The sequence below is a fragment of the Bombus impatiens genome, unplaced genomic scaffold (genome assembly GCF_000188095.3).
Source record: "Bombus impatiens unplaced genomic scaffold, BIMP_2.2 scf_0389, whole genome shotgun sequence".
Lineage (NCBI taxonomy): Eukaryota > Metazoa > Arthropoda > Insecta > Hymenoptera > Apidae > Bombus > Bombus impatiens.
This window is the reverse complement of record NT_176808.1, coordinates 1,980,227-2,003,341: the sequence shown is the minus strand read 5'-3', so window position 1 is coordinate 2,003,341 and position 23,115 is coordinate 1,980,227. Positions and strand designations below refer to the sequence as shown.

Sequence of the window (23,115 nt, the reverse complement as noted above, 5' to 3'; positions counted from 1 at the left end):
GCTAGCGTTGTATTGTTTGAGAAACATGTATTTTGTCCCGCATCACTTTCAAAATAATGTCTATTAAATCTTATGTATGATTTAAGATATTAGCTCGATTCTAATGAAATTTAATGTATACTATGGATAATATATAAGATATAAACGGAAGCAAGGTGCAGAAAGTTCTAGAAGTTTCGCGTATGGTTCTATTTCCGGTGTATATTAAAAGGTGCGCGATGCTTTCAGGTTGATCCACGCACCCGTCTAAAAGGCTCTGCTGTATTTACGTCCATGTTACAGGTTGCTTTTAGCCATAAAATAGTAAAAGATTACATTTCCTGTTCGCTACAGTATTATTTTATTGCGACGTTAGTTCTAAAAGTCTTACGGGCATTTTATCAGAGGTGTAACTTAACTCATGATGACACTCTAAATGCCCTTATGATACACAATATGCATACATTAGATACTATGTGTATGCTAGTATATATATATAGATGTACATACACATATAAAAATTAATACATATTTATATATATCGACATCTCATTACCTAGTGTAGAGAAATATAATTATTATTTTTATATATGATTATATATACATATATAAATATATTTTATTTTTTTCTGTAAATGAGAAGGAAGTAGATATTAAATTCGTTTTCAAAATTTATTCCATCACACTGTAGAAAGTTTGAATACAATAATCTATCCTATACTTACATCGAGATGTAATAATTTCGAAAACGAAAGTAAAGAATCGTTTTTCTTCTGATAATCTTATCTATAAAAACGAATATTCGATGATTTATCAATCTTCATATTTGCAAAAATCATGCAAACGTGTTAGTTTAGTCTGTTAAGAAATGTATTTTTTGTCCTACCGAACATGCCACGTGCCAGAGGTCTACGTAAGCACGAAGATAACACCAAGCAGCTGCTATAGACGATGCAGGTGAAGATGTGCAAAGCAGATGCTTCTTTTTGAATATCCTTTACACGGTAAAACCTTGAAGACACATTTATATCAGATTGAGTTAGGTTTTCAATGAAACTTTCCAAAAGGAAAGTGTTTCAAGTGCACTTTTATTTATGTTACATATGGAACAAATAAATGCACGATATTTACATAGGAAAGAAACGATATATATACATATGTCTTTTTTTCTTTGTTCAAAACGTTGTGAACTGGATTTATCTTTATATGTACATTTTTGTCTTTTCTATCAAAGTTATTTTAATAAGCAAATTTCTTCATGATACATGCATATATATATTGGCAACTACTGTAGAACTTTCTTAATATTTCAAGATATTTTATTAACGAAAATAACCATGTAGTTGGTGACATGCAGTATTACTTGATAAAATTAAATTTCGTTTAGTGGGTCAGTGGAAGTGTTCAGCCACAAGCTATTTCGATGACAGTAACCTATATTTCCACTGGCTTTGCAGTGTCAAACTAAAGATAGCATCCACGCATCTAAATTTTCATTTCGCTGGACTAAATTCCCACTTTTCTTGATGCGTTCTTACTCACCACGCTATATACTATTTTGCCTATTACGTTTGTTTCGTTATTTTCTTTGTGCATTAGAAAGTGTCAAGAAGCAAAACGAATAAAGGAAGCGAGACATTTCAAAAGTATTAAACATACACACATGCGAAAGTAACAATTATTTATATACGCCTTTTTTTATGTTTTATACCAATATATACACAATTTTTGTAATTTATATGTAGATAGTGTTTTTTTTTAGTATTAAATATTCAGTCTTTTAATAGATTAACATCATTTGGGGCTCAAATTTACTAAAGTATACTGTATATACAATTTTTCGAAAAGAGTATTCAAGATATAATAGAGTCGATTCTACTTTCCTTCCACAAATTGGCACACCACTTTCAGCTTCGGGTCATGGAATCAATAGAACGCGTGGTCGCGCGCATCCCATAGGGTAGAAACAAACTAAAGTTAATATAAGTAACGCATCCGATTGCAACCTCGATGGACGTGTCTTTTGTCATCTCTGTCTAGTCTGATGTGCAATGCACCAGGGCTGTACACAAAAATACTGTATATATCCGAAAGGCCTGACCTGGTCGTACCTTTTTGACTCGATCGTAACCGGTTCGTCCCGTCCCCCACCGACTCCACCTAGCTTTCTCGACCGTATCAACCGCTCTAAAATTGTGCCTATATGCCTACCTACAGTTAGAAACTAATTGCCAAAGGATTATCACAGGTCAGCGAGTGTTCAACCTTCCGTGTGCGTACCACGGTTCAATACCACAAGCAGGTCGATTATTATTAATAACCATGAAATTACCAAATTAATAGTAAACGTAACGTAAGATTAGTTTATAGCAAAATAATTATAATATAGATTATATTAGTTAAGTAAAATACACTAAATACAATGACAAAAACGTAGTCGTAACCTTGCAGTTGTTTTAGATTATTAAAAAATACGTATATCAATTCCGAGCGAGTAAAAATAGCTTAACACATTAAGACAAGCAGGCTTCTATCTTTACTACAAACATCAATATCGTAAAACTATAATACGTAGTTTGTAAAAATAATAAAAAATTTTATAAAATATATATGATGACATCACTGAAGTTTTAGTACAATGAACGAACCTTAAGTTTACATGGTAACCGTAGAATTTAATCAAGCTAATATAAGAATTTAAAAGTTAATAATTAGTATTATTAAATGGATGAACTTCAATGATAAGTCCGACAGATAATTCACAAGATATCGTAACTGTTTTCGCGATGACTCAGAGAATCACATTCCCCATTGAAATAGCGACACAAGCAGTTGTCCGAAACATTTCGTGATTCAGTATGTACGAAAACCTTGAGGATTTGGAAGCAAGAACGAGTTTACTTTGAATCGAAAGTACGTTGACGCTTTCGTTTGGTGGCAGCACTGATCGAGGAAGTCGTTAAACCTTCCAATGCTACATCTATCGGCGATAAGTGGAAGCAATATCCGATCTGTGCATTACAGTAGCTCTCTCGCTTCGTAGAGCGATACTTCGTCATTTTCGCATCCGTGCGAAATCCCGAACGAACAAGCGGAGCGAGCCGCGTCGCCATCTTTAGGAACGGTACCGACTATCTCCGCTATCGCCGCCTGCTTCGCTTTAAGAGCTTAAAATCAGTCCGCGACTATAGTAAAAGAATTCGTGTGTTTAGTGCGATAGCGCGTACTTTGTTTTCTATCGCGAGAAGATGCGATACACGTTTGTTCGCGATGTTCATTTAATACGTCCGAGTCAAAGTTTGTGGTGTGCGTGTCGCGTAAGTTGAGCAGACGACGTTTCGCAAGCGTTCCGAGGGTTGAGAGCGATCGAAACCGACGTCATTCTCTAGTTCCGTTCGACCCTTGTTTCAAACTGTCGTTCCGGAGTTGCGATTTAGCCACTCGGTACTATTACTGTGAGAACCGACTAGTGTTTAGTGTTTTGATTTGTCGAACCAGTGGAACGAACACGTCAAAGAAAGTTGCTGCGGTGTACGAGAGTACAGCGACAAGTTAAGGCAGAAATAAAGAGAGAAGGATAAGAAAGGAAAGACTGAGACAGCTCTAGTAGACGACGACAACGACGGGCTAGTACAATTGACAGGAAAGATGGCGCAAGGTGCGGACGAGGATTAATGCTGACCCATTTTTCCGCGCGAAATCGCTCGGTCTCACTTTGTCGTACAATTAAGGGACCACGAAGGTTCGTACCGAGTGCGAGAAGTCGTACGGTTGTTATTAAGTGAATCGAATACTGGCGAAAAAAGGGAAGGATAGTCCGCCATCGGTAGGAGTGTATCCATCGTGCAGTGCGCGCGTGTGCCCTGTTCTTGCGTAAGTGTGAGTGCTCTCTCGGACGTTTATAGGTCTTGTAGGGCCAGCATTGACAAGTATAGGATAGAAACATTGCGAATCGTTGGTGACGATAGGAGAGAGTACGGATAGTGGAGGAAAGTAGTAGAAGGTAGCAACAATTTTGAAGAGAGTGGAGATTGGCAGGGCCGTGGTAGGCTCGACTACGGAAGAGGGCAAACGAAAACGAAAACGAAGACGCGGTCTTCTGGAACTTCTTGAGCTGTGTAGAGCCCTGGCAGGCTCGTGTACGAGCGCGGCTGCTAAGATGGGCAACAATGCCGCGACTGCAAACAAAAAGGTTGACGCTGCCGAGAGCGTCAAGGAGTTTCTTGACAAGGCAAAGAAAGAGTTCGAGGACAAATGGAAAAGAAACCCTACAAATACTGCTGCCCTTGACGACTTTGAACGAATCAAGACACTGGGCACCGGCTCGTTCGGCCGTGTCATGATAGTGCAACACAAGCCGACCGGAGAGTATTATGCCATGAAAATACTCGACAAGCAGAAGGTCGTGAAACTTAAGCAAGTTGAACACACGCTTAACGAAAAGAGGATACTGCAGGCGATTAGCTTCCCGTTCCTGGTTTCATTACGGTTTCACTTCAAGGATAACTCTTATCTTTACATGGTCCTCGAATATGTCCCAGGAGGGGAGATGTTTAGCCATCTACGAAAGGTTGGTCGCTTCTCGGAACCACACTCGCGCTTTTACGCGGCACAAATCGTATTAGCGTTCGAGTACCTTCACTACCTCGACTTAATCTATAGGGACCTCAAGCCGGAGAATCTGTTAATCGATTCACAGGGCTATTTGAAAGTCACGGATTTCGGCTTTGCCAAAAGGGTACAGGGTAGAACATGGACCTTATGTGGCACGCCGGAATATCTCGCGCCTGAAATAATTCTCAGCAAAGGATACAACAAAGCTGTAGACTGGTGGGCGCTCGGTGTCCTCGTCTACGAGATGGCTGCCGGTTATCCACCATTTTTCGCTGATCAACCAATTCAAATCTACGAGAAAATCGTGAGCGGAAAGCCACGATTTCCCTCGCACTTTGGATCCGATCTGAAAGACTTACTACGTAATTTGCTGCAAGTCGATCTAACCAAGAGGTACGGTAATCTGAAGGCCGGTGTAAACGATATCAAGGGTCACAAGTGGTTCGCCAGTACCGATTGGATAGCTGTCTTCCAAAAGAAAATCGAGGCCCCGTTCATACCAAAATGCAAAGGGCCGGGAGACACAAGCAATTTCGATGACTACGAGGAGGAGACGCTGAGGATTTCGTTGACGGAGAAGTGTGCCAAGGAATTCGCCGAATTTTGAATTCCCACATTGATTCAAGATGGTCACACGTATCGCGTATACATTCATACGCGATGGTTCGTCGCTCGCTGCTCGCTTTTCTTCGGGCGAGGGATATAGATGAAGTAAGAGAGCGGGAGGATGGGAGCGAGTAGTGTAAACGAGAGAATGTATTACATGTATGCAAGATAGAAAGAAAGCGTATACAGGTGTGTGCGTGCGCGTGTATGATTCTGTGCGTTTGCGGGCACGCTCGATGCAATAGTTTTATAGAGGAAGGAAGGTGGCTTAGAAGAGTCGAGAAAGGGAAAGAAAACTAAGGAAGACGAGCACGTAAGAAGCAGATGGCAGATTTTGCGCTTTATTTTGTGATTGTGGACTTCTGAGAAGAGCGGAAATGGAAAGAGTATACGAAGGAAACACGGTAATCGACGTCGTTGAACGTATTGAGATTGACAGAAATAAAAGAGATATAATATATTGGAAAAAATTACGATATATTGCATACACAGATATCATATATAAACACACATACACATACGCGTACGCGTGTGCTCACACTCATAGTCACTGTCACCACTACGACTTTTTACAAGAGAAACATCTTTTTTTTCAGCCAAGTAACTGACATTATTGACGTATGAGAATGACGATATATATATATATATTTATTTATTTATTATATATAAATATATATATATATATATTTACACGTATATGTGTGTGTTCCCTAAGATGGCTTTATTATCCGGTTTATTAGAGGCGGCGTGTGTAAAGATTGCTCTCGATAAGTACTATTAATATCGGAAAACGTGGTTTTACCGGAATTATTTTGTACATACATCTAGTGTCCCCGTAATCTTTATGAATGTTCCCCGACCCCCTTTTACACCACGCCCCTCTACTCCATCGTCCTGCCTCTTTTAGCACATACAAAGTTTATAAAAAAGGGACTTGACGGGAGAAAATGGATATAAAATACACCAACAATTAATTGTCATGTCGTGCATTGTTGTCTATCTGTCTACGAGCATTTTTCTCTTCATTCTCGTTGGGAGAAAAGTTTTTGCCACGATACGAACCGTATTTATAATAGCTAGTCGTCACACGATTATTTTGCTGAAGTAATATTTATATGACTCGTTTTTCATCGATCGAGAAGGGCGAGAACGAGAGGGTGGGAGAACAGGGGGGAAAGAGAGAGAGAGAGAGAGAAAGGTAGACCTTTATTATAGCATATTATGAATCTTATTAAAAGAGAAAAAATGAAAAAAATACTCGTTATATACTGGCTACAGATGCTCGTTGTTGAATTATATTGTACCTTGCATAAATGATACAGGAAAAATAGGAACGAAGAGACGAAAGGGAGAGAGAGAGAGAGAGAGAAAGAAAGAAAGAAAGAAAGAGAGAGAGAGAGAGAGAGAGAGAAAGAGCGAGAAAATGAGAGTATTTGTGAAAATGCGATCGACGGGAGTACGAGCAAAATAAGGATTCATTTTTGGAACGTTTTTAATAGAGGACCACCGGCGTTCGTACATAGATACGTTATAAGAGTATTCGTATATAATTATATCGCCTTAAGTTGCTGTATGCAAAAAAAGCAACGTTATCTTTTATATAGAGCTGCACTTTTAGTACGAAATGTAAACGTATGGACAATCCTGTATTTGTGCAAGAGGAAAGAGAAACGAACGATGCACACGCGCGAAATGGCCAAAGGAAATTGCGCGTGTACGTGCACGTGGAGTGAAAATTTCATTTAACGGGATACAAAAGCGTGTTAAAACATGATCGCGAGAAGACTGTCCAAAAAAATTAAACGAATGACGAAACCAGGGACAAAAACAAACAAAGGAATGTAAACGAAGGAGAACAAAGGGACACGATAACGAAACGAAGAACAGCAGCAGTAGCAATGACAGCGAGAGTGTTATCGCTGAAAGACGCGTTTGTTAATTTATTTTTTGTTCTAATCCATTAAAACCACCTCCTTTCGAGATGGAGCGTATGGGATACTTTACGGCATCGTATCTCGGCGGTAATGAAATTCAACGGCCAGTTAACATAAGGAACGCGAGAATCAGAGAATCACCAACACCAACGAACCCTGAGCGTCGACGATTGGACACGCGTCGATCGTATAACGAGAATCGATTTTACAATGAAACACGCACGAGAAGGTCCGCCACACGCGTAGCTTCGTTCCAAGCCACACACACTGTGCGTATATACAGATATTACGAAATTTTCTGCGAATGGTTTCGCCGTGACATAAGATTGTCACTTCTGATCCGAATTCAAAGGGCTGTTCGATTATTACGCGATAAGAAAAGTTATAAGGTTGATCGTAGGCACGAAGTAATTTAAATTACGGGGACGTCGTATCAATCCGATTTCGGCGAATTGGTCAAGGCTTTAGCTAACCAGCTTAGATATATGTAATAAGAAAAAGATAGAGAATGCGAAACATTCGGATAAATCTGTGGCACACGTTGCGGTAACATCGGGTATACGATTACCGCGGTTTCCAGTTTCCTTTAGCTTCGTCCAGTTTCGTTCTCTTTGCAAACGAGACGAAACTTAACGATCAAAGTTGCAACTGAGCAAAAACAGGTAGAACGGGGTAAGGGAAACGTAACGGGTAACAAGTCAAATTATAACGAGGCTTACTTTACCGCGTGCTTTGAACGTGCTCGTATCTGGATATTCTCGATAAGAGTTATATATATACATGTATATAATATGTATGTATATATACATATATACATATAACGTAAAAAATGCGTGTTTGTTTTTCAATAGAGTTTCTTTCAACAAGAATGTAATTAACGACCATACGTATAGTTTTCCTAAATCGAACGAGCTGCTTTATCGATCAACGTATATCCACGAAAAATTTATGTTTAAAGATCGCAGTTTGGAAAACGCGAAATCTTCTCTCTCTCTATTGCGGTAAACGAGCGCGTCATAGCAATGCGCAAGTACAAAGAACTGGACAGAGAAAAGAATGTATGTTCTTTTTTGTCGCGTTGGTGACTTTTAGGATGTATATTCCATCCCTACCTTGAGTATACACGTGCACATTGTTCGCTCGCGCATGCTGCAGTGTTGAATAAATAAAAACAAGAATAGGCTTGGTTCGAACAAAGTAGCACGGAAGTTGTTGGCAAGGAATTGCGCGATCGAGACAGGTTATGCTTTCAAATCGTCCAATTTTGGCTGGTATTCTATCCGCATATATACACACACATACACACACGCATGTATACAATGAAACGTTGCGGCGACACGACTACCAGTATCGTGATTAGCTTGTCGTTTATTCCTGTTCTTCGATATTTGTAATTTGGAGAATAATTAGATCGCTGGTTTCGCTTCTTACGCGTATGAAATTCATCTTTTTTCTACATTTTACAAAAACCGTTTCTCTCGATATGTTCAGAAAGAAAGGTAAACCTATGACTCGGTAAAATTGTTTGAATAGCACAAATTCATTTCGCTCGGTATTCTAATCTCCAAGTTGGAGCAAATCGCCATGATTCGCGTTGGAACTTTGCTCATAAAAGTTCCACGTTATCTCACCTATGTGCATATCGTTATAGTTGAACGCTGTAAATTTAGCGCACATCGAATTGCTCGATACACTGCAAGTCATACAAGCAGGATCAGATCTATCAATGTTTAGAGCAATTGGTTTTATATTTTATCGATCTTAGTTCGAAGATGTTTCTTTGTATGTTTTTCTGGTTCGGTAAGGACAGCACGCTATAAAAGGTCGTTAATCGATCGTGGCACCTCTGTAAATCGGATAATCTTACGCGTTTCATACTACGCTTCTTGTTACCAACGTTTATCTGATTGATTATTCGTAACTGTCCTAGGACAACTACAAGGCAATCGTCTAAGCTTTATCGCTATAACGTGAGGATTTGAGGAGATAAGGCCTCTTTCACCGTCGCGTATTATTTTCTTCGTTATAGCTTCTCTACAAATGGTTGTAGATTACGGCATCTTAATGTAGCGTTAATGCATTCGAACAATATTTATTTTCGACGCATAATAACCGTCGAGTCATATCTGTGCAATAAAAGTTACACAGGATAGTTTCATTGTATTTTGAAAATCTTGAAGAACGTGTACGATCGTCGAGTGTACAAAGATTCTTTTGTAAATATTAGTTGTAAGCGATCGTTTAAAGCCACATTATACCGCTATGTTTATCGTAGTTTTGCTGCGTTAAGCGATTCTTTCTCAAGAATTTGCCACGGAACGCATCGTTAAGTCGATTCTCAATTACGTATCACACTCCTCAATCTTATCCATTTCCACTTTTTCTTCTTTGATTCGACGTGCAATACGTGCCGTTATTGCTCTATTCGTAAATAGATCGTCCCTTGGTTCTCTGAATGTTCGTTTCGCAATCGTTGACCCACGTATGTCGATAAAATTTTAAACAATCACACGTATAAATACTTACGTAATCGTATCAAAAGTATCTTCGTTCAAGTTCATATCGTAAGTGGTAAATTGCCTGCGTTACAGACGCATACATTCTGGCAATAACACTTTGTTCCGCTTTGTGTTTAGTACTTTACGTTTGTCTTTTGTCTGCCATCTCTTTGCACAATTGTACCCGCCGATCAAGGGAGGGATCTATTTTACGACTCGTTATTAACCACTAAGCAATCTTGTTTTCTTTTCTCTTGTAAAACCAGTTAATCGACCATAGAGAGGAAATTTGTCAACAATCGGATAATTTGGCAAATAAGAGAACGAATATAATTCTATTTGATATTAAAGCCTCGAATGTACAGAAATATTTTAACGTCTGCGAGTTTCAGGCCACTCCGTAGCGAAAAGAAATTAAAAAAAGAAAAGAAGATTAAATTAAGAAAGAAAAAGAAGAGAAGAAACGTATTATTTCGTATCAATTTTTTAATTTATGGTTTTTATGTTACTTTATTTCATATAATTTGTTACATATTTTTTATTGATTCTTATATCGATGGAAATTTAATTTGATTTTTCTGTAACAGGGGAACGTTTTTTTTTCCACAGTTTCAAGAATCATGTAATCAAAAGATTGTTTTCTAATTATACATTTTTCAAAAGTTGTTTATTTCTGTTACGTTACATCGTATTATTGATTAATTTAAGATCGAAAATCAATTCTATCCGGTGTCATTTGCTGTTATTACGCGCAGCTTGTAATACAGCGACAGAAGCGGTCTTAAACTTCTGACTGATAGTGCATGCGTATCGATGGTTACTTTCCGTCTGTTACCCGTATGCTCTCAAATTGGAATTAATTATTTATTGAACGTAAATCAAGTGCAATTCCGCTCATGGAAAGCGGTCAATTGCGTTATTTTATTGTTTCATCCATTGTCATGTAACGGTTTGCCTTCGGCGCCCATTAAAATATCGTTGCACAGAACAGAACAGTCGCAACGTTTTTGCTTGCAGCGTAGTGTATTTTATTAAGATTCTACGCAGGAAGTGAATCGGATCGAATAAGACAACTTATCTAATCGCTATTTTAAATATCTCCAGTGAATTATAATGATCGGAATCGTGGCAGTTCATTTTTGATACGTTTCTGTATCTATGATCATAGCGTTCTTAGTGGCCTGGCTTGTAACTTAGGATAACGCAATCAGTACGATTAGCATTGGATAATTTGATGTCTTAGTCTTCGATTGGTATCGTTGGGTTGTAGATAATTCACAGTAAGGTAGATTAATTTTAGGATACTTTATTTTAATTTGTATTTTCTATTTTATGTGATAAAGATAGTCAGCGATCGAACTAGCATCGATCGATGATCGAAGTATGATACAAATTAGAACGAAATATCCTAGAATTTTGTATAAATGTGACGCTAAAGTGGTCGTTTCTCATGCAATGGTTCCAGTTGAGGGTTAAAAAACCTACATCACTCGAAAAATAACAAACGGATATTTCCAAGTAATTTCATTTCGTAGCAAATTAATTCTGGGAATAAATTATTCTTTGTTATTTTACGAATGTTCATTTTCTGATATAATATTATTTTCTTGTTATTTCTTTGGAAAGGTAATATATCCGAATCATCGTGGTGAACGGATTTCGAATATTCACGGTGACTTTGCATCTCAAAAATAACTACCCAACGTCTTTATAGCCAGTAGCGCAGTGTCCTATGGGTATCCAAAATTAAAACAAGGTTTGACCTGTTTCATCGATCTGTTTTTATGTTAGGATATTCAAGCGCCATAGTAATTATTATTTTCTCGAAATCCTATCTCATATTCGACTTCGTCCAGTCGATTAACGATGTATCGACTTTTATCAATTTTTCTCAATACGATTTATACACGATGTTAATGAGTAAAAGAATCAGCTTATCCGTCAGTTAGTATCTTCGAAGCTATTTGTTTTTACATAAAATAGCGAACGATTTCAAAGTTTAGTATGAAATAACGTTGGAATCGAAGCATAAGAAAAATTTGACAGAACACGTGTCAGTGAAATATTTATAAATGTAAAAATACCTACCAATGAACTGTTCACCGATACTTTTGTATTTTTATATTTCACCATAACATGGTAGTATTGGTAAAAGCAAATCTCTTTGAAGAGCTTGGGGGAATATTGGCATGAAATATCAGGTTCGGTCGAGACGGTGCAGTTTCGAATTAATAAATTCAATATTCATGAAACGGACACACACACACACACACATGCACACACTCTCTCTCTCTTAGCCGACACATTGGTTCTTCCCTCTTCGTGTAACAGACAAACTGTTGCGACGTTTTAATAAGAGAATCAACGAAGAAGGAAGGGGGATAGAGGTTAAGAGAGTACTCGATAATATTGAACTGCTACGATAGAACGTCGGCGAATATATGGACTTGGAAATTTTCCCATCATCGTAGTTTTATCAACTAGCCAACTCAACGGTAATTGATATTACCTTTGTCCTTTCTTCGAAAATCGATGTGTTTGTCTTGCGCTCTATAGGTTGTTAAATCTACCGAATAATAACTGGTGCAATAGTAATTTATATATATGAGATATTAGGACGTGTCTATCTGCGTATCTTTTGCCAGGCTATTCGTCTTTAAAATTCCAACTTTCTTACGGTTTATCATGTTCTAGTGAATTTCCAGGCGTACTTTCCTTACGTAATACAATAGGATATCTTCCTTTGCATCGTTACGCGTTTTATCGTTTTGTATTTTGTATCGACGTACCGTCGATATCGTCGATATAATTATATCAAAATATTTCTACGATCAAAGATACGAAGATGATCCTCGAAGGTTACTTTCTGCTCGTAAGAGTCGTTATCAGGAACATTCACGTTCATATTTTTCTATGAAACATCGACGCTGCGAGATTGTTGTGCGCACAAGTGAAGTTCGATAAAGTAGTTGAGTAAATTCCGTTATAATATGCAAACTAATTCTACGTAGAACGACGAAGGATCGCTATTTGGAAAATAAAAGGGAGAAGCGCAGAGGGGAAAGAGAACGAAAGAGAACGATGATCTTAAAGAGCGAAGCATGTACCATGCTGGAACGTCTATGACAAGCACGCTCGTAAAATTTACGATTGGGCTATTAACGATCAATTTAGTTTGAGACAAGGCGAGCGTGGTAGTAGTTACGCGGTGTGCCATTCTTCGGAAATAACTTGCAGTGTATAAAGATTTCTTTAAAATCTACGTGCTCGCAGATTATTTTCATATCGAGCTTTGTAAACCGTGCGCGGTATTGATTTATCGATCAAAATTCCGTTTCGTATTTATTGCTGTAATATCCGTTTTACATTAACGGCGATGTCTGGTCGATTCTTTGTTTGCATATTGTAATTTTAGATAGGGAACACGTAATAACGTTTTTTTGTTAATCAGCGTTGGGAAAATTTTTACGAATTCTGCAGAGTTCTCGATAGATAATTGAAAATCGTTGTTGTTCGTGCAGTGGAACAGTCGGACTGAATACGTAAAACTGCGCGGTAATTCGTATCGATTTTTTGAGATCGCACAATGACGTTCGAGTTGTTCGATCGGCATTGAAAATTCCGTTCGGCTCTTCGATCTGCTTAAATTTGTGAAATTCAACAAGTCGTTTAAAAAAAGTTGTCCGATGTTACGCCAAGTTTTATTAGCGATCAACGTCGAGTATTTTATAATTCCTCGAAGTAAAACGTTCGATTATTCGTAGCATAGAAATTCTGATCAGAGGACGAAGAGCGAAGTTGTGGAATGGAACACTTTGAAAGAAGCCAGCTTTAATGAAATGCATTCTTTTTTTTTCCTTTTTTCTTCTCTTCTTTTCAGATCTTCGATTTTCCTCTCCGCGTTTCCAACGATTTACGCGTCTCTTTGTTGCTTAGTATCGAAAGTTGTTCATCGTTCGTTATCGTTGGTATTCTGTTATTTTATTTTATCTTTGGCGGTCGATTGCCGCAGTATTGCGTCACAGAGAATCGTAATTTAATACAAAGAATCGCAGAAATACGCTTGTACCATTTATACTTCTCACGTATAATTCCAGGCTGCTTTCTTTTAAAGCGAACGCGTCGTTTTGCCTCTTTCGTTTCTCGGTACTTATCGTCGGATAATAGATCGAAATTAAGGAATTCGAAGGCAATGGAAGTGTCTAGCGTGGTAATTACGATCGATGAAATGAAAATTCACAGGCCTAAGTTGCTCTCGTGGAGTGCGCTTCTATTTGATTTGAATCTGATAAAAAGGTTTCGTCGTTTCGTCTCTTTTCGGTTGTTTCGCCTACAACGCGGAACTCATTCTGCATTGTAACAGATAGCGATTGCGACATCACGGTTATGCTTCGTTCGTTGGAATATTCACAGTGCACGTTGTAATGCACAGAACGTCTCGATAGGTCTATAATTGCGGGATCAAAGGAAATTAAAATTACGTCGGATCTTGAATTTACTTTGCCATTTAACGAAACATCGAACCCTCTTCTCTATTAAAATCTTTATTCGAGAATTTCTCTTATACGTTCGTTTGTTTTACCGGATTAGACCGGAAGTTCTGCCGATGTAATTCCGTTTTAATGGAAATAGATTTGTAAATAAAAGTCTATCGACGTTCTTCTATCATTGAAAATCTATCGAAGTTGCTCGATTCGTAGAAATCTATAGCGCGTTCACGCGTTCTAGAGAGATAGTTATAGGAAAAAGCGGCGAAACTTTCGCATCAATACGATCCGCCGCTCATCTTCGATCTCTTGAAATTGAAATTCGTAAGAGTTTCCGAGCTCCAACTAATTTTACCGTATGCAATTCGAAACTACGTTATTTCCTTTTATCCCGGGAATTACGCGATTAAATCCACTTTCCACCGACTCAGGCAATGCCATTGCGAGTGTAGGGTCGTGTCTTTTTTATATCAGGTACAAGATTATTCGATCCGGCTTGAGAAGTAATTCCGACTTATTCGATCAGCAAGGTTATCAAGCGCGCAAAGAAGGACTATCCGTAGTAAATTAATCGTCGGTCCTCTCAGCCGACGTTCCTCATCTGTGGCTGTGCTCACGATAGTGTTTCTGCTTCTCGGATGTTATCGTCGCTCGTCTTGATATGTAGATAGTCGCTATCGACGCTTTCGACGCGAATAAACCGCGTTATCTCATGCTGATACCAGTGATGCTCGTTAGCGAGCGAGGCTTCGATCCGCTTCCTAGTTGCACAAGGGTTACGCGTACCAGGTTATTTACATTGCGCGTCTCCCGGTTTATGGGACCAAACGTCCCCGTGACATCCTCGCCGACATCTCGAGGAACCGCAATTTTCCACATACTCGGCCAAACTTCGTCTCCTTCCTGGCTCGTAGTTTCGTTCGTCAAACTGAAATTCGTCAAACTGAAAATCCGTTAACCGGCGTCGGAAGTATCGCTTCGTCGAGCTGGCAGTTTCCACTCTTGGCCAGGTTCATTCTCCTTCTTGACATTTTGTCTATCGAACGGACAAGCGTCGAAGCTGACTACGCGACGATGCAACCAGTCCGAAAGAAGATATCGTTCTCGAGATTGCATCGTAAGTTCCGATCGAATCGGATTGAACGCGATCGGCATCGACAGAACGTCGAGAAGATTTCAGAAGTTGTGAAAAAGTTCAAATTCCAAGAGTTCCGCGGAAACTTGAGGGCTGCGTGTGATCAGCGAGTGATGTCCGACTCTTGTGAATCTTAGGAGGATATCGGCCAGGTGTCTCTTAGAACGGAAACTCTTCTTTCGGTAAGCTTTGTGTTAATTGGTGGCGCGTTCGAAGAACGAAGCTGAGAAATCGCTTCTTCGTATCGCGTATTCTCATCCGTTTCATCGACATTCCATTTCTCATTGACCGTGAAACACGGAGACGACAGTTGAAACACCGCGACAGTTCGTTCCATCCGCGCGCGTCAGGCGTTTCGTTAATCGACGAATCACGCGACTTATAGTTTTGGAAACACGTACACCATCGCGTGTGATAACGCGCTAAATCGCCATTCGATCGATACAGAGAGAACGACGTTTTCTCCACGACCATTATAAACATAGGGAACTAACGACCAAAACGAACGTCAGATACAAGTTGATAAAGTGGTGGGATACGACGGTGAAACATCGCCGTTCTAAATGAGATGACACGGTTACCGTTGATTCTGAACACAGCTTTAGAAATATTCCTCTGTCTGATGTGTGACGTAGAAAACTAGAATCCAAGTACGTAAGATTTTCACCGGATTTTCACGCGTTTGTGCGTCGTAGCAATATGGACTTTTTTTCGTCCACAGGAACTTTCTTGGGGAATAGTTTTTTTTTTTTTAATTTAATATTTCATATTCACAATTTGTCCAATTTGGACATTTGGTAGAATTTTTTAGCTGCGAATTTTTTAGCTGCGAATTTTTTAGCCGAGGAATAGTTTGATCTGCTTCCTTAGTTCTTATAGCGATTGGGATATTCGTGAATTAGAAGTAGTCACATGTTTATTTTTTTTTTTTTTTTTGCTTTACGAAAGCATCTACTTCGGAGAATTTATCATCGAGTTTCGCTCGTTTTCGAGTTATTGCATCGTTAAAAATCCACTTTGCACGCGTTTCATCCTCGTAATAATCAATAGAATACAACGTAGCAAGTACAATATCAAACTTTTGATTCTTAAATGTACAAATGTATTCTGATTTCATCAGATACGTATTAGTTATGCGGATATTCGTAAATACGACTTTAAACGACGACGTCTATGTTTCGATTCGCGAGTTTCTTCGATTCCATTCTATTCCTATCGCCGCTTATCTCGCGTTTATTTAGCTCGTCGTTGTCTGATTGCGTAATAGATAAGCGTACGTCGTGTTGGGTATCGTAGAGCATTTACGGGCGAACTTGCAAACACGAGGAAATCCTATCGTTTTTCTTGGAAATAATATTTAGTTGGTCGATTAGTAATTATCGCACGATATAATACACGTGTAATTATCGGGAAATATTCAGTCGCATTTCCTTCTCGCCAAGTCGTAAACTCGCGCAAACGGGATAAAACCGATTAGTTTTCAGGATTAATCGAATTGCTTGATAATTTTTGCCAAACTAAGATCTAAGACAGATATTTGCTTTCGTTTCTCCTTCTAGATACATGTAAATATTTTTCTACCTGCATCGATTAAACGTAACACGATCTTCGACTCTTCTGGTTTTTATCGACGCACATGTGTTGCCGTCGCAGATATCACGGGAACGCGCTACCGATAACGACCTCGTAAGGTGTAACGATTTTCGATCGCGCGACCAGATAAGATTGCGTTCGAGCAAGAAGCGTGCGAGGAACTGTTTTGATTGAGAATATTCGACGCAATTGTAACGGCGTTCTCCATCTGTCGAACGCTTCATTGACGTATCGCGTGATTTTAGTATGGCGATGTAAGTGGAACAGCGAGGACGGTCTTCTATCGGAAGGAAGGCGACTTCGATTCAAAGCCAAGTACATAGTTTTGTTGGAACGTAGTTCTCGACGTGTTCGATCGGCGACAGAAGAACGATATCGCGAGTATGGTACCCTTCTCTTTCTCTCGTCTCCATCCTCTATGATCAGTCCCGATATTCCTAACGATCGAGAAATCGAGTTAACAGAGTCTCACACTTTTCCCGTCGAATTATTTCGCGCTGTTCGCCGTTCGTCCAGCATTTGAATTTGCTGTCTGTGGCGAAAAACGTATCGCGTTTAGGCGTCTCGTTAAATTAGGCGAAGGAACCGTTGAAGCGAATGCATGACATTTTGTATTTTATATATAGCATTCTTGTTACGGAAATAATGATGGACACTTAATAAAGTAAAAGCGACAAACGCCAGTTCGATGTTGGTCAACGAAATGACGCGTCGTCGTGTTCAGGAAACTTTTTTCTATTTTCTGAGAAACAGACATATCCGATTTCTGTTATTTTCGGCCGTCACGGCTAGGTTTTCGAAAAGTATCATCAGATAACGTTTACGATGGCGAATTAACGAAACTTTGGAGACGTCAGTTCGCCAATTTTTTTTTTTTTATAATTTATGCGTTTTTTCGGAGTACGCTTATGTCCGCGAGTACGTGTTTTCGTGTATCGCGTTTGCTGTGTATAAGACAAAGTAAGCGTTTTTGTCTGCGAAATAAAAGTAGGTGGGAGCCTTTTATGCTTGTACATAGGCAAAGTAGTCAGCCTTGGTGAAGTTCGTTGCTTTTCCGTACGCAATGTCTCGACCTCTGAAGGCTACCTGCATTCGTTAGGCGTTCAGCCGCCCGCAGAATTTTTTTGTCGTCGCCAACGAACGAAGCCGTTTCGCTGGCCTCGTTAATCTTCCCTTCCAAATGTGGAGACGAGGAAGGGCAGCCCGTTCGACAGTTGATATTTCTCGTCGACGTCTTTGTTCTCCTGCGTCGAATATGAAAGCGAAAGCGATTGGAATTTTACCGTTACGGATATCGTGTGCAATCGTCGTTGCAATATTCACGTTTACCTCCATAATTAGTCGTTGTTAAGTTTGAGTTTTCTATGACTTGATCTTCTTTTTTACTTACTACGAAACATTCGCGCTGTTTCCTTAAATACGATCTTTCGTACGTATTTTAAGAAGAGATACGAATATGTTGTGGAAAATACATTTTTCAATTTATCTTCGACATTTTACTCGTAGTATCATTTACACTCTCGTTACTTATGCTAACTTACCTATATTAGCTTCAATTACTTCTTCGTCTGCAGTCAAATCTAATTCAACCGATACCTAATTCCCATTTTAAATTAGAACGATCAAAGCGTTGCTCAGTATTATGTTTCTTTTTGATATACGGTGGCTAGGAAAAGTATTTGCGCATCCGAACGAGGCATCTTTTAATTACGCTTTGCCTTTTATTTATTCGCATAATATGACATTTTCTTGATTGTACGAACGTACTACTAAATTCTAGTAAATTTAATAAACATGAAATATCGATAAAATCGATATAAATATCACGATAGATTCAACGATACGTGCAAATATCTTTTCGCAGTCGCTGCATATTTGAAACTTTTTCTAGTAATATTCATGGCGAATGGTTTTGTATGAAACTAGAAGTAACATAAGCGTTTAAGATACGACATTTATAGTACCATGTATACTTAACAAGTTGGCCGAGTCTCTTTCAGACGACACTGTTAAATGGATTAATACGTGGAATATCCTGAAAACGCATTAGAACGGGAAATTGTTATTGAAGTTGCGACTAGAATTAAAATTATCCTTCGTCCCAGAGCACAATTATCCAGCTATACTTCGGTCGGTAGAAATAGATTTCCCGATCTAACGTCTCGATCCGAAGTCGGAGCGTTAACTGTGTGCTTTAACTCGAGCAATAGCTACGATGTGCCGTCGTTAGTCACTATAATTTTATGCATCGACCTCGTGTCTGGCCTCCAGATGTGACACTCGGTAGCGAACGACCATTGTAATTATTCGATATTAGCCCTGCTGCGTTTTAGTATCGACACTTTGCAGTTTCTCGAGTCGTTTAACGATAAATCAATTACCATGAGTCTCAAACGTTAGAACATGTAACGCCTCTTCGAAACCTTGACACGGTTCGTTTCTTACGTTCCGCTTTGTTAATTAACGTTCTTTACATACAAATAATCTTTTTACGCGAGATCTTTGCGAAATAATTTCGAAAAATCGAGGATCGGCCGATTGGAAGCTGTGTGATAATCGCGTTCGTATAGTTCGCTGGCTATTAGTTCGATGAACGTACATGTACTTAAATGCTTCGACTTTGCGAGGGTGTGTGCTCAACGCGAACCGAAATGATTCATCGAGGCCCGCCTCCAAGTTGTACTTCACCATGGCGCATGTATTTAGAATTCGTACTGAAATATGCACATACCACGACGCGTTCGTACGATTTTGTTCCGAGAGAATATAACGTTTCGTTGCTTCGTATTTATTACTCGCGATCAGATCGCACGAAGTAAAAATAATCGGGGAAGATTCCAATGAGAAAAAGTTAGAGCAAAGGAAGGATAATACAAATTTCTGCCAAATTCCTCTTGGTCTCGGAGACAAGGATAGATTGGTTCTCTTAGTCTGAATATTTCTTAAATGGCGATATTTCTCGTTAGACCGATGATCGAAGGTTCCAACGAATCCACGTACGATACAAAATTTGGGCTTAATTTTACGGACTACGGTGTATGCATGGATCGTCGATTTATTAAGATTTCTTTCCAAAGACTCGTATTCTTTTATAGGTCTACGCTGTTTGAGCGACGATATCGAGATTTCTATAGCGATCGGAGATAGATCGTATCTGGTCAGTCTGGACATAGTTGTTTGGGTGGGTATTCGATTAAACTCGCTGGTTAATTTCTATTTTATTCGAGTGGAATTGGTAAAGACAGGAAAATCGATCGATAGCTTCTTGTCTGTCCGATATAAAACCGAAGATTTAATAAATTCGTTGCGAACGTTTAGGTTTTGTTCGAACTTTGTCAAGTTCTTTCCAAGTTCTAGATCTGCTAGCCAAATATAAGACGAGCTAAGAAATTTCCAAGTTTTTTGTTGCATCGCAGTGGCATTAAAAACTCGTCCTTTTATTTATGTTTCCCGTCGTTGTCCTTTAGAGTGACTCGTCTCTTTCCTGCAAATGACACGTAACTGGAAACGTCGCGTACAAAGACAATCGAGACTCTCGGGGAAACCTGATGGAACCTCGTTCTCGACGAGAATCCTAATATATATCATATATATATATACACACATATATATATATAAAACGTAGATTTAATTCAGTTCGTCGAAGCGGAGAAGTAATCGTCGTCGATTTTTCATCTGAATTTTCTCCGGATCTTCTTTATTTGGAAAGGAAAGAACGATCTGGTTGTTCTCGATAGACGGTTTCGGTTTAACGCGTACAATATTTTTAGCTATTTGTTCGACGAGTCCTTACGTTCATTCTTCCTCATCGACGTTTCAACTCTTAATTAGCGTTAGATAACTACGTTTTCGCTAGGTAATACGTGGAATACTTGTAACGTTAACTTATCGAATCTCGTATCGAGTTACGTACGTAATTACGACTTGAAAAATACGTAAATAGATAGAAGAAGTCGTTCGTAAGATCGATTTAGACCAAACATAACGTTTATCGGTACTCCACGTGAGCACACGAGCTGTTGCTTGTAACAAAAATCTCGTTATCATCGAGTGGAGAATCTCAGGTGTCAGGGCAGGGACAGGACGGTCCTTCCACCGCATTCATCCAATTTACTTTTCTATGCTCTTGTACATGTAATACACGCATACATACGTATACTTATATAAATATAATACATTAAATAAGCGTACGTAACACTAAAACGAGAAGAAAATTCTATTATATCGCCCCTATTTCTAGTCGTGACGGGATATTAAGGATCGAAGCGAACATTGTGAACCTCGAATAGATGTAACGCGTATCTAATAGGAAATTACGTACCTCGGAGAGAATTACACACCGTCCAACACCTTCCGAGTCGTACAAAATGAATTAATGAATTAATACGATGGATTAAGACAGGAAAGAAAAGAAATTACGGAATACCGAGCGGCTGAGAAACGATAGTTTTTCGCGTTACGATTCTTACCGCGTAACCGAACAAGCCGCGCTTTTCTTTGAACAACGGCGACTTATTAATTCAATTTACCAATGACGTTCGTTTTGCGAATTAAAGTTACTTAAAAAATTTACCAGAATCTCAAAGGCAACAGCGTTGGTTCGTCCTTACGTTGCTCGATAACGGGTAACAGATATTATTTATTCTACGGCAATTTCATTACGTACCAATTTATGTCTCTTCGAGGTATTTACTCGCGATAACGAGATAGATAGGTACGAACGAGAGGGTATACTTTTGTCGTGCGTCGTTGGCAATCGAATTTCGAAGATGGATGCGAACGACGATAATTGGCGTTGTGCGTGTTTTCTTGGTAAAAGTAAACGAGTGTTCACGGTCGTGTAAATAATTCAAACGACCGTCCGAAATATCTACGTCTGTGTAAAAATCGAATACGCGTGTACAAAGTGGAAGATGCTTTTACCTACGAACAGCTTCTCTTATCGTTCGATCGCAGTTATTCGTCGTTGCAGATTTTTCCTCTTCGTCGATAACGTGCACCGAATACGCGACTCGATCGTTAACTGGCACGATGACGTAACCAGAAGATCAGATTTCTTCGATAATTTTTGCGTTATCCAACGACGTAGTTTTATAAAGCGGCTACCGTCACACGCCGTTGAAAACATATTTCAAGAAGTCAGTCGTTCGATTAATCCTCGTCCGTCCGCTCGTTTTCTCCGCTTAATGTTCGTACTTTGGTGTTAAGTCAGAGCAGACAGTGATAAAACATCGATCTAACGAAAATCAATGTAACGACCGGTCGAGTTTGCAAATTCTCTTACCGAATATGAGAGGGATGTACGAGGATTAACGATCAACGATATTTCTGCGAATGAGTATCTCTTAACGACGTTCGAAGAAACAAGGTTATTCCAACAGTTGCTAAGATGTAATATCGAAGAGATGGTTATTTGAGAATTGCAGCATCGTATTTTCGAACGGACCGAGCCTCGTTCGATCGTGTAGCTCGCGTTAATTAACTGTTTCGCCGAAAATTAATTGGCAACGTTCGACGAAAATTAATTAACTCGTATCTGCGATATCATCTGGTTGTGTCGTTGCACGCATATCGAACGCTTACTCGCTCGCACGCGTCCAATTTCTCCTTTCTAGCTTCCTACGTATGTTGCCTCGTAGATGAGATATACGTATGCAGTTGGAAAGAATAATGCAGAGGCTGGACGAGTTTCGACTTGTCCGGAGCATTCGACAGGGAGAGAGCTATACAAGCAGGCGATACGATGAACACGAGTCGTGGCTCGTGACGCGTCAAGGCTGAGTCGCATGATTTTTTTCCCTCTTACGGCATTTCTCTGTTAAACGTGCAATTTGTCTACTCGTCGTAAATGAAAACCGATTCTCTCCGTGATTCGACCATTCTTTTCCATAGTCTGTCTCTGTCGTCGTCCGTGTAGTCGACACGTGTCTAAAACTAATTGCGAAGTAAGCGAATATTACGAAGAAAACGGTGAGCGAGGGGGAGGGGAGAATAAGTAAAAAAAAAAAAAAAACTCGGAGACGAAGAAAAGAGGAGGAAAATCGAACCGTTCAGCCTTAGGCCGAAAATAGATGCAACGTACAGCGATAGCGAAATCTAGTAAAACGTGGCAGCAGATAGCCGCGCTTGTATTGATTTTCCGCAGTCACGAGTAAAGTACACACACGTACGAAAGAGTGTCGTTCGCCCGCTTCGCCGGGAAATTCGCAGACCGATGATACGTTATCGATAATTTGGAAATTTGTACCGGCGAATCTAGACGCGGCTCG

The 23,115-nt window shown here is 39.3% G+C and overlaps 1 protein-coding gene across 1 annotated transcript; it reads left to right on the top strand.

Annotated features, from left to right (window-relative positions):
- Nucleotides 1–3,014: 3,014 nt before the first annotated feature.
- LOC100746977 (cAMP-dependent protein kinase catalytic subunit 1) lies at nucleotides 3,015–6,997 on the top strand. Its single transcript, XM_003489990.4, has one exon. The coding sequence runs from the start codon at nucleotides 4,139–4,141 to the stop codon at nucleotides 5,198–5,200; it is 1,062 nt and encodes a 353-aa protein (XP_003490038.1). The 5' UTR covers nucleotides 3,015–4,138; the 3' UTR covers nucleotides 5,201–6,997.
- Nucleotides 6,998–23,115: the final 16,118 nt, after the last annotated feature.

Coding starts and splice junctions, on each gene's coding strand:
- LOC100746977 (XM_003489990.4), top strand. CDS start 4,139: ATGGGCAACAATGCCGCGACTGCAAACAAAAAGGTTGACGCTGCCGAG.